Raw genomic sequence first — 12,782 nt, 5'->3', positions numbered from 1 at the left:
TAGCATTGCTGAGGTGCGTATAATGGGCCTTTAACTTGCTGCTCGATAGGTAGTTATTTGTCATGTATTGGATTCATTTTTATTTTCCATTCGTTTAGTTATTAGTTGGTGATATAAAATGTTTATTCCTATAGTCGTATATGTTTTGCGTTTATTCAACATTGAAAGACCCTGAAGCGGTCGTTAATAGAGGAGTTTCACTGTCAGTAGGCCTATTTTGTCTTGGTAGATATATCTAGCTGTATTTAATTTAGATCCAACTACTCACACACATTTAATTTCATTAAAGAAATATTTCTGGAAATGGTGATTCGTATTATAATTCAGATATGCACTGTTTTGAACTGAATTGGACAATGCCTTTTATGGGCATATTACATTGCATAATGACCAGTCCCTCTGACAAGTAAGGGGTAATTTCTAAAAATAGTTATTTCACGCAACATAAACAAAACTGAAAACATCGAGAAATAAACTTTTGTCGCTGCACGTTTTGGTATAATAAATTTAAAGGTACGGGTTTTTCTTGATTGTCTTCACAAAATCACTGTTTTTCAACATTAAAAATTTGATATTGTTTTTATCGAATAAAAACAAACAGACAAAATTAATAATTACCTTATCTAGGCAACTACGCTTTTGGAGTATTAACGCGTAGTTTATAATTGAAACGGTTTCTTTAGTATAGCCAATGAGCACAATGCTGACATTTCGGGATGCAAAAGACTATTTGATGAGTACTGTTGACAGGAAACCATCTGGCAAGATACCAGCAGGAGCACAGCAAAATGTATGGATGACACTGATGCCAGCTCCGAAGGACAACTATAATGAGGTTTACCCCTCTATAATTCTTGGAGACCGGTAATAAAATCTATCATTTGTTTATTGATTTTCTCTATAGAGTTGTTAGTTTAAAATTTTTATTTACTAACTTGACTTTTTGTAAATTAAAAAAAAATATCATAACTCACATTTTAATATTGACATGTCTGATTGTCTAATATTGCATTAAATGACTATATTTTGCACAAATGAGTGATACATTTGAGCCGCGTCACGACAAAATCAACATAATGGGTTTTCGACCAGCATGGATCCAGACCAGCCTGCGCATCCGCGCAGTCTGATCAGGATCCATGCTGTTCGCTATCAGTTTCTTTACTTGTTATAGAGTTGGTAAGCGAACAGCATGGATCCTGATCAGACTGCGCGGATGCGCAGGCTGGTCTGGATCCATGCTGGTCGCAAACCCATTATGTTGGTTTTGTCATGGCACGGCTCATTTAGTTGTTCTGCGTATTGATAATTGTGAGTGCGTATTGATAATTGTGAGTGCGTTTATTTACGTAACGAAATGACTGTTTTTATCTGATAATATCTAACGTAAAATATGATATGTCCGTTTCAGAGTCATCGCAAGCTCTCCAGAAAAACTAAACTCTCTTGGAGTGACACATGTGGTAAACTGTGCTTGTGGGGCGAAATTCAATAAGATAAACACAAGTGAAGAGTTTTTTAAGGAATCTGGGATCAAGTTTCACGGAATTGGCGCCACTGATATAATGACGTACAAAATGGCTCCACATTTCGAGGCAGCAGCTTGTTTTATAGATGATGCGTTGAACTCGGGTGGTACGTAAGACTTAACAAAATGCTCATTTAAAATGTTTAGCTTTATCAAACAATTTCAATTTGTCGTCATAGTATTAAGGAAACGAGGGGTCAGCTTTATCCCAAATGTTAACAATAATCTTGATGATCTTTACCAAGATTTTTCCAATAATTATAATCTATCAGTTAAAGCTGTATGGACTTTCGAATTCTGGTAAGGGAAACATTAACAAGGTTATCATGGGCATGTTTTTTATGTTAACAAACACTTACTTTCTTAAATAAATAAATTCAATATATCTAGAAATAAAAACAATCACCTTCACAATGTTATGAGAGTGGTATATTTATATTAATGTATAGGTTTTATAGCAATGCTTACTTTATTTCAGGTAAAGTGTATGTCCATTGTATGTCCGGAGTAAGTCGTTCGTCAGCCATTGTTCTTGCATTTCTTCTCCTAAAAAGAAATACCCACCTTATGGATGCATTGAAATCCCTCCGCGAAAAGCGGGAAATATTACCGAATGATGGATATTTGAATGAGCTGGTTGAACTCAACAATAAACTTTATGCACCAAAGACAGACTGATTGTCGTGTGATTCCCTTATAAAATTTATCTGAAATATGGATGTTGTTATAAAATCCGGATGTAGTGGGTGATAAACGGGTATTTAAAGTAATTTTATTTTTTATAATTATACTGTATAAGGATTTAACATCTCAAACGAAACTGAAGATAAACAATACACCTGGTCAAACATCGGATAAGACTAATTTGTTGATTGTTTCTGTAATTTGTTTGTGTTAAAATAAACTAATGAACAGATTTATTGTACAGGTTATATCATATGTAATCTTATACACGTTTTTCATACATGTACTTTTTTGAGAAATTTCTTATTCACATAAGTTTACATACTCTGCATATACATCTATACACAAATAATGTGAAGCAATATCATTTACATTAAAGAAAAAAAACCTATTCAGTTGTCGGTTGTTGTTGTTGTTTTTTTAAAAAAAAATAAAAATCACTTCCGTTGAAGAGACATGTACATTTTAATACCATCAAACAGTTTATTACTGTTTACATTTAGAGATAAAGGCAGCAAAATTTGCAACATGCATGGTATGGCAAGCAATATTTTCCCCAAGCTTACAGAAAAAAAGATAAATATTGTCAACACTAAAGTCATAAGATTTTGTTGTAGACATAACGTCCCACATTGACAGTACTAATACATATATGAGCCGTGTCACGACAAAACTAACGTTATGCGTTTGCGACCAGCATGGATCTAGACCAGCCTGCGCATCCGCGCAGTCTGATCAGGATCCATGCTGTTCGCTTACCAACCCTATAACAAGTTAAGAAACTGATAGCGAACAGCATGGATCCTGATCAGACTGCGCGGATGCGCAGGCTGGTCTGGATCCATGCTGATCGCAAACCCATTATGTTGGTTTTGTCATGACGCGGCTCATATATGTATTATCTTAAAGATACAGAAGATCCCCGTCACCGTATTATAATTTTGTTACAATCTCACATTATAGTGCCTAAAAGTGTACCAATTTAATGGTAAACCACGTGGGCTTATTGTCCAAATCTTGAAAATATTTAGCAAGCTAATGGCGTCTTATTATTCCCTCTACTTCGAAAAAAAGTTTCTTTTCCTGGCTCTAGCAAAATTTCAGAAATCGTAATTCAAAAATGATATTATATGTAAAGATTTTTGCTATGTTATCCTGTTTAAAGCAAAAACGTTTCGACTTACTCCTTAATTTATGCTCAATCATTAAAAAAAGGTCATTTAAAATGTATTTGTAGGAGCTAATCATATTGGAAATTTGAACGATTTAAACTGATATACCTACTGGCACCTTGTCTTTCTCGCATATTCTATAGAAAATGTGATGTTCCTTTCTCAATAGGTTTTAAAGATGAAATTAGTCATGATTCACTTCCTGACATGAGGTGAAAACATAACCATTCAATCTATGCTAAATGGCATCGTTCATGCAATATCCAACATTCTCGGTTACCTATGCGTACTCGTTACGTATACACTTCATTTGCGATGAAAGTAGTTTGGTGGGTTCCGACAATGTACATTTATACATGTAGCAATTACTTTCAATGACTATATATATCGATCATTTTAAACTTATTCAATACAGAAGTTTAAATATATGCGTCGTACATTATCATATATAATGTCTATAAATAGTTCATAAAGAACAATCGAACATTCCATATTCTATATTCTTATAGTCATTTCTATTTAAAGACGTTTAACCATGCATATACAGAATGCTTTAATAAATGATTTTATACCCATACTGATTGTAGACATAGGGAATTATAACAGGTATGTGCATTTATTTTTAAAACATATATAATTATATCGTGTATTGCTATTATTCATATTATATGTGGCAGGAAACAATATCAGGTGCCCAGCCGAGGCCTCATGTAATTGTTGCTTCAGGGACGTTGCATTATTCGTATGATGATGCTTATAAGCTAGTCCATGGAAGTCTATACCCTTTTTTACTCTGGTGTTTCAACATGTCCTTCACAATATTTTAATTATTTATTTTTATAAAAATCTGGAGAAAAATAATCACGCGAAAGCATTAATCACAACAAAATTATATGACAATTGCAGAGGCTGTATAATGAAAATACATTGTATGCTACCTAGCACCGGCTTGAGCGGCATTCATTTTTCAACACTTATAAGTGCTAGAATCAATGATCCCAAATGACCAGAAAAATATAACAACACTGAAGTGAAGTACGGGGCATTTTCTAAGTTTCTTTAAATACATGTATACAATGTATATATGTTACTTGTCATACATTGTGTAAATAATGTATTTAAATAACTCTCTAAATTCTACATAAAGTACATGTGTAAATTGAGCGAGTCGTTAAAACACCGTAAACAGGTACGTGAATCAGGATAATAAAGACACATATTCACAATCAAATTGAAAATCGATAGAAATTGCAAGTCCTAGTACAATTTTGGTGCAACTTTTTTCATCTGTGGGTCATTTTACACATTAAAAAGAAGTATGTGAGAAGTAAGCAGTGAACAGTGAGCTAAGCAAAAAGGTATTTCAATTTATATAGTGCTGTAATGCTCAGCTGTTTTGGGCATCTAGCAGGGCATTCCTAAATATAGTGTAAAAATGCTCTGCTGCAATACTCAGCTGTCTTGGCAATCTAGCACAGCATTCCTAGCTTTAGTGAAAAAATGCTCTGCTGGAACGCTCAGCTGGCTAGGCAATCTAGCAGTGCATTACTGAATATAGTGTTAAAATGCTCTGCTGGAATGCTCAGCTGGCTAGCTAAGCTGGCTAGGCAATCTAGCTTGGCATTACTAAATATAGTGAGAAAATGCTCTGCTGGAATGCTAAGCTGGCTAGGCAATCTAGCAGGGCATTACTAAATATAGTGTAAAAATGCTCTGCTGGAATGCTAAGCTGGATAGGCAATCTAGCAGGACATTACTAAATATAGTGTACAAATGCTATTCTGGAATGCTAAGCTGGCTAGGCAATCTAGCAGGGCATTACTAAATATAGTGTAAAAATGCTCTGCTGGAATGCTAAGCTGGCTAGGCAATCTAGCAGGGCATTCCTAAATATAGTGTAAAAATTCTCTGCTGGAATGCTAAGCTGGCTAGGCAATCTAGCAGAGCATTACGAAATATAGTGTAAAAATGCTCTGCTGGAATGCTCAGCTGGCTAGGCACTATAGCAGAGCATTCCTTAATATAGTGAAAAAATGCTCTGCTGGAATGCTCAGCTGGCTAGGCAATCTAGCAGGGCATTACTAAATATGGTGTAAAAATGCTCTGGTGGAACGCTAAGATGGCTAGGCAATCTAGCAAGGCATTACTAAATATAGTGTAAAAATGCTCTGCTTGAATGCTAAGCTGGCTAGGCAATCTAGCAGGGCATTACTAAATATAGTGTAAAAATGCTCTGCTGGAATGCTAAGCTGGCTAGGCAATCTAGCAGGGCATTCCTAAATATAGTGTAAAAATGCTCTGGTGGAATGCTAAGCTGCTAGGCAATCTAGCAGAGCATTACGAAATATAGCGTAAAAATGCTCTGCAGGAATGCTCAGCTGGCTAGGCACTATAGCAGAGCATTCCTTAATATAGTGAAAAATGCTCTGGTGGAATGCTCAGCTGGCTAGGCAATCTAGCAGAGCATTACTAGATATAGTGTAAAAATGCTCTGCTGGAATGCTCAGCTGGCTAGGCACTATAGCAGAGCATTCCTTAATAAAGTGAAAAAATGCTCTGGTGGCATGCTCAGCTGGCTAGGCAGTCTAGCAGGGCATTACTAAATATGGTGTAAAAATGCTCTGGTGGAATGCTCAGATGGCTAGGCAATCTAGCAGGGCATTCCGAAATATAGTTTAAAAATGCTCTGGTGGAATGCTCAGTTGGCAGACTGATTCTGAGTTCCAGGATTTATTGTTGCCAAAGTTTTATTGACATTTTCGACTTCTAGGCAATTCTGAGGCACTCGCAGACTTTCAGGAATTTTCGGTGCCAATAGAAATAATGATATTTTTGACTTCTAAGGACCTTTAAGAGACTATCTCATTGTCCTGCGTCTTTTTGAAGGACACTCGCAGACTTTCAGGAATTTTGGTGCCAATGCTGATATTGACAATTAGACAAAGACTTCTAGGGACCCTCAAGAGTCCATTTTGGTCGTCTGCGACTGATTCTTGGACACTCGCAGACTTTCAGGAATGGTTGGTGCCAATGGAAATAATCATATTTTTGACTTCTAGGGACCTTAAAGAGTCCATTTCATTGGCCTGCAGCGTATTGTTGGACACTCGCAGACTTTCAGGAAAGTTTGGTGCCAATAGAGATGATGGCAATTTTTACTTCTTGGGACCCGCCAAAGTCCATTTTTTATTGTCTGCGACTGATTCTGGACATTTTCGCAGACTTTCAGGAATCTCTGGTGCCAATGGGAGATAATGACATTTTTGACTTCTAGCGACCTACCAGAGTTCATTTCGCTGGTCTGCGACTGATTTTGGGACACTTGCAGACTTTCAGGAATTTTGATGCCAATGGAGATAATGACATTTCTGACTTTTAGGGAACCGCCAGAGTACATTTCTTGGGTCTGCGACTGATTCCTTGAGACTCGCAGACTTTCAGGATGTTTAGTGCCATTGCAGATCATGACTTTTTTACTTTTAAGGACCCCTTAGTCATAAGCAGAGCATTTTTACCCTTAAATGTCATTATCTGCATTAGCACCAACAATTCCTGAAAGTCTGCAAGTGCCCAATAATCAGTCGCAGACCAACGAAATAGACTCTGGATGGACAAAAATGTCATAAATTGTAATTATCTCTATTGGCACCAACAATTCCTGAAAGTCTGTGACTGTCCAAGATTAAGTCGCAGACCAAAAAAAAATGGACCCTGGATGGTCCCTAGAAGTAAAAAATGTCATTATCTCCATTGGCACCGAAAATTTCTGAAAGTCTGCGAGTGTTCCAAAAACATTCGCAGACCAACGAAATGGACTCTGGATGGTCCTAAAAATTCACAAATGTCATTATCTGCATTAACACCAAAAATTCCTGAAAGTCTGCGATCGCCCCGGAATCAGTCGGAGACCAAAGAAATAGACACTTTAGGGTCCGGTAGAAGTCAAAAATGTCACTAAATATTTCAGAAAGTCTACGAGTGCCAAATAATCAGTTGCAGACCAACGAAATTTATACTTTATTTAAGAATGCCCTGCTAGTTTGCCTAGACAGCTCAGCATTCCGGCAGAACATTTTTACACTAATTTTCAGAATGCTTTGCTGGATTGCCTAGCCAGCTGAGCATTTTTATCACTATATTTAGGAATGCCCTGCTAGATTGCTTAGCTAGCTGAGCATACCAGCAGAGCATTTTTCGCACTATATTTTGGAACGCTCTGCTAGATTGCTTAGCCAGCTGAGCTTGCCAGCAGAGCATTTTTACACTATATTTAGGAATGCTCTGCTGGATTGCCTAGCCCGCTGAGCATTTTAACACTATATTTAGGAATGCCCTTCTAGATTGCCTAGCCAGCTGAGCAATTCAGCAGAGCATTTTTACACTATATTTTGGAATGTCCCGCTAGATTGCTTAGCCAGCTGAGCATGACAGCTAAGCATTTTTACACTATATTTAGGAATGCCCTCCTAGATTGCCTAGCCAGTTGAGCATACCAGCAGATAATGTTTACACTATATTTTGGAATGCCCCGCTAGATTGCTTAGCCAGCTGAGCATAACAGCAGAGCATTTTTACACTATATTTTGGAATGCCCCGCTAGATTGCTTAGCCAGCTGAGCATAACAGCAGAGCTTTTTACACTATATTTAGTAATGGCCCTGCTAGATTGCTTAGCCAGCTGAGTATAACAGCAGAGTATTTTTTACACTATATTTAGGAATGCCCTGCTAGATTGCCTAGCCAGCTGAGCATACCAGCAGAGCATTTTTACGCTATATTTTGGAACGCCCCGCTAGATTGCCTAGCCAGCTGAGCATACCAGCAGAGCATTTTTACACTATATTTAGTAATGGCCTGCTAGATTGCTTACCCAGCTGAGCATACCAGCAAAGCATTCTACACTTTATTTTGGAATGCTCTGCTAGATTGCTTACCCAGCTGAGCATAACAGCAGATCATTGATTTCCCTATATAAATCGTAATGCCTTTTTGCTTAGCTCACTGTTAACTGCTAACTTCTCACATACTAAAAAGAAACGGGTTGCTGAACTAAGCACCTAAGTTATTAGTTCAGGCCTACATCAAAAGGTACACAAATCTCGGCAAAATATTTCCAGTCCCGTCAATTAAACGAAACCACCTCTGTGGAGTCTGTTAAATATGCTGGTAATTCCTCATTCGGCACTCGTTTGACCACCTGTAGAATGGATTACAAATATAAAGCACGCATGGATTGGACACGTAGTTTTCCTTTATCAATTTTGCCGGAGAGATATTTTATACTACTGACTAAGTTAGTAAATGTCGCTTATATTATGTACAATTTAAATGTATATGTTCTTCATGAAAAATTGTTTCAAATATTGTAGAACTTACAGACTCTAAAAGCTGAAGATCGCCATGACTACGTGTAAAGAGGTGAAGGACTATTTAGTGAGTCAAAACGTACACGTTGAAAAATTAGACGAGGAGCAGGTGACACCGGGATCGCAACAGAACATATGGATGACCTTGATGACCACGCCCGAGGATCCTTACAATGAGGTTTACCCCTCATTATTCCTTGGCGACTAGTAAGATTGCTTATGATTATTAGTCAATGTCATTTCAAAACTTAGACAATACTTTAAAAGACTTAATATCTAAATGCTTATGACTAGTTTTACATCGATTGAAATAACAAGAATAATCTTCTTTGAAAGGATTGTTATGAAAGCGAGGAACTATTTTTCCATGTCAGAAATGTCTATCTAGTATTATTTCGTCTTCAGCACAATAGCAAAGAAACCGGAGAAATTGAAAGCCATTGGGGTCACACATGTCGTAAATTGTGCATGTGGATCTACTTTTAATATGGTCAACACAGATCAAGAATTCTTTGAGGAATCCGGAATATTGTTCCACGGTATTCCCGCTGTCGATGTATGGAAATTCAAGATGGCGCCTTATTTTTTGGCAGCTGCAAACTTTATAAAACAAGCGTTAGATTCTGGTGGTTTGTACTTATATTTCTAACTCGGTCTCTTGAAATGTGACGTTCTGACGTAATATTTATAATCTTTATTTTTCATTGTAATAAAATTTCTAGCTTGCCTTCGTATTATTGGATTTTTTTTCTGCGAATGATAAAAACTTGTAATTAGAATAAAAAAAGAGTAAAACGATTTATATAAAATACTTTGTCGAGGAAGAATAGCATACCGAGGCTCTGTAATGATATGAAGTATTTTAATCATATAGCTATTGTCTTTTTATTTAATTAATTGAGTTCACATACATGTATATGCATGCACGTTCATGCTTTCTCTTCTTATTTCAGGGAAAGTGTATGTTCATTGTATGTCTGGTGTTAGTAGATCTTCAGCTATAATTCTTGCATTTCTTATAATGATGCGGGATATGCCGCTCATGGATGCCGTGAAAACCGTGCGGGATAAAAGAAGGATATTGCCAAATGATGGATTTTTAAAAGAACTTGTAGAACTTAATAATACTCTGTATTCGACGTAAATTAATGACACGTGACCAATGGTGGGTGACTCAGATAACGCTTCTTCGTCTCAATTTAGAATTCGTCATATTATTAGAAATGTTAAAATTAAGAAAGATATGCGACAATCAGTCAAAAAATGATTTGATCAATTGATCATATGGCTAGGTCTGCAATTCAAATCAATTTTCAGTGTTCCTACAACGGATTGACAAGTAGCACTATTGTTTCAATTTACTCAACCATTTTCGTATATATGCAGTTTTCATTTATGTTATGTAATTGAATCCTTTTGCATATATGTATTAATCTTGGAATCCATTTATTAAATACTATGTTGTTGATATCATGGATGTCTTTATCAGGTGCAATCGTGTTATAATTGGGGAAGTTATTTCACATGAAGCTGCCATTACTCATCATTAATTTTAAGTTTCCAAATTTTGTTATAATGATCAGGGTCTTTCAAATAGAAACCCCTGTTATGATAAAGTAACCTGCCTACATAAAATATTTGCAAATACAACGTATTGGTATCATTATAATATAATTACTTATAGCTTTAAGCATATGTTACATATCGAATTAAAGTATATATATATACATACAATAAAAAAATTGATCCGATGAAGTCTTAGCATTTTAAAACTGTAACAAACAATATCATTTCATTTTGAAATTATAAAGTCAACAATAAAAGCCTAATAAATCTGAAGACCGTGCACATGTTACGTCAATTTGACAACACTTACGTGTATAAAACAAGGTAGTCCCAGTTGACTCTCAATAAGCCAAAATCGCTTTACTCGAAATCCCGCGTTAGTCGAAGAATTTCTAAAGTCTCGTCAAATTTCCTTCTTTAGCTTTGTATTTTAACTCCGCTTAGGTCAAATTTGGACTTACCGAGACTCCTGTTTAGTCGAAAGAAAATTTGGTCCCGTCAATTAAATAATATATATGGTAACGCTGGTGTCAAAGATGGAATTTGTAAAAATAAAACAATTTACTTAACGAGCTAGCCACAGTCGCGTTGATCTATGTCATTAATTTTATTACAATAAATTGGATCACATTTTTAAAAACATTGAGGTAGTAATGAAGGGAACCAAAAACCAACTTTTAAAAGAGATTCAAAGAATGGTGACTGGGATATTAAATTGGTACATCAGGTCAGAGATGTTTGTATACTAGTAGTTCTGAACAGGAGATTAAATTTTGATAAACATCAGAAAAACGGAATTACGTATTCCAAGTGATAAATCTAGAAAATATTTACAAATTTAACTAGAATCATCTGCAATCAATGCCTTCATTCATCTAAATTTTTCTAAATTTGTAATGTCGTGTTTACAGAAATTTCAGCCTAGTATTTTAATTGCCTGTAGAAAGCAATTGTTGCTAAAAATATATTGTAACAGGACGGACAAACGGATATTCAGTGATCATAACGTTCTAGTTATTTACTTATGCATGCATGTTCATTTAGGATAGAATTGAAAATTCAAATAGGGAAAACATAGCCATTTAAGAGTTCCATACTTTAATTGTAAAATACGAGGATGGATCAATATGTCATGCAATATGGTCAATAAATTCAGCAAAAGAGCAAATGAGCCGCGCCACGACAAAACCAACATAGTGCGTTTGCGACAAGCATGGATCCAGACCAGTCTGCGCATCCGCGCAGTCTGATCAGGATCCATGCTGTTCGCTTGCAAACCCAATCACAAGTAGAGAAACTGATAGCGAACAGCATGGATCCTGATCAGACTGCGCAGATGCGCAGGCTGGTCTGGATCCATGCTGGTCGCAAACCCATTATGTTGGTTTTGTCGTGACGCGGCTCAAATATGTTTTTTCTATTTAAACCCTTCGAAATAATCCCCTACAGAAATATAAAGTTTCAGATGCTTCGATCAACATAGTCCTCCTAAGGTATACCTTTCAATAACTGAAAAATGGCCGACCCAAGTTTATTTCTACTCTAGTAGATGTTTTTTTTTCAGTTTAGGAAAGAGAAAAAAGTCACAGGTTGCGAAGTTCGGGGAATACGTGGATGTCTAATTTAGGACAGTCCCTTGTTTTTCTTGAAAGAAAAAAAGAGGAAAAAGAGTCAACAACAGTTGTTCCTTTGTGTGCAGGAGCATTGTCATGCAGAATATATAGGCCTTTTATGTCAGTCGTGTCCTATCTTTCTGTTAAAGACTTTTTAGCAATTAATTTTATTGAACTCGTTTGATAAAATTTATTTTATATGCCAAATGATATAAATGGCATGAGTGATCCTGTATAGACAGCACAAAACAGGATAAATTACGTATTTAAAGCTTAGAATATATATTATACCTTTTGCGCTCAATAAATAGATATACAATGTCAGCCCCTTAAATATTACTGTTTTTTTCAAAAAAAAAAGTTATTTATTTGGATTTAATAGCTGTATAAAGTAGCAATTAACGCGCTGTAAGTAATAGAAAGAGCACCGAAACACGAGGCTATCTGATTTACAAGTACGAGGGGGCGTAGCCCCCGGGTATAAATCAGATTGCCGAGTGTTTTGGTGTTCTTTCTCTTTTGTATCATAGTCAAACATAAAAACACGTTCCCTGTTGTCACAATTTTAAACCCCGGGAAAAGGTAACCAATGATCGAGCATCTGAATATGATATTTCTGCCGCTTTCCCTTTCTCTGCCGTCACAATATGTAAACCCCAGCAAAAATGAGCCAATCAACGGGCATGATCTGGAGTGCGGGTAACTGATATTTTAGTAAATATACGTCACTGTGAAAACAACAACATAATCATGTACAATGTTTCATTTATAAACATATTCATACGTCACACTTATGTGTGACGTCATATGAATAGTTGTTGATCACGTGACTACTACCTGCACTCCAGTTACC

General features: G+C 36.2%; 2 protein-coding genes across 3 annotated transcripts; both read left to right on the top strand.

Moving 5' to 3' along the window:
- Positions 1–383: 383 nt before the first annotated feature.
- Positions 384–10,479, top strand: LOC132756661 (dual specificity protein phosphatase 3-like). Of its 2 annotated transcripts, none has more exons than XM_060747792.1 (4): positions 384–506; positions 8,753–8,957; positions 9,156–9,379; positions 9,704–10,479. In XM_060747792.1, exons 2-4 carry the CDS (start codon positions 8,785–8,787, stop codon positions 9,892–9,894), a joined length of 588 nt encoding a protein of 195 aa, XP_060603775.1. In that variant the 5' UTR covers positions 384–506; positions 8,753–8,784; the 3' UTR covers positions 9,895–10,479. The 2 variants fall into 2 exon arrangements, with proteins under 2 accessions (XP_060603775.1, XP_060603776.1); XM_060747793.1 differs by lacking the exon at positions 384–506 and adding an exon at positions 3,877–3,990 and having other exon boundaries at positions 8,754–8,957.
- LOC132756660 (dual specificity protein phosphatase 3-like) lies at positions 515–2,610 on the top strand. Its single transcript, XM_060747791.1, has 3 exons — positions 515–864; positions 1,412–1,635; positions 2,007–2,610. The coding sequence occupies exons 1-3, from the start codon at positions 692–694 to the stop codon at positions 2,204–2,206; spliced, it is 597 nt and encodes a 198-aa protein (XP_060603774.1). The 5' UTR covers positions 515–691; the 3' UTR covers positions 2,207–2,610.
- Positions 10,480–12,782: the final 2,303 nt, after the last annotated feature.

Source organism: Ruditapes philippinarum, unplaced genomic scaffold (assembly GCF_026571515.1).
Source record: "Ruditapes philippinarum isolate M1 unplaced genomic scaffold, ASM2657151v2 ctg1287_1_1_1_1, whole genome shotgun sequence".
In the NCBI taxonomy this organism is placed as follows: Eukaryota; Metazoa; Mollusca; class Bivalvia; order Venerida; family Veneridae; genus Ruditapes; species Ruditapes philippinarum.
The sequence above is the reverse complement of the archived record's forward strand: the minus strand, read 5'-3'. Positions and strand labels throughout refer to the sequence as shown.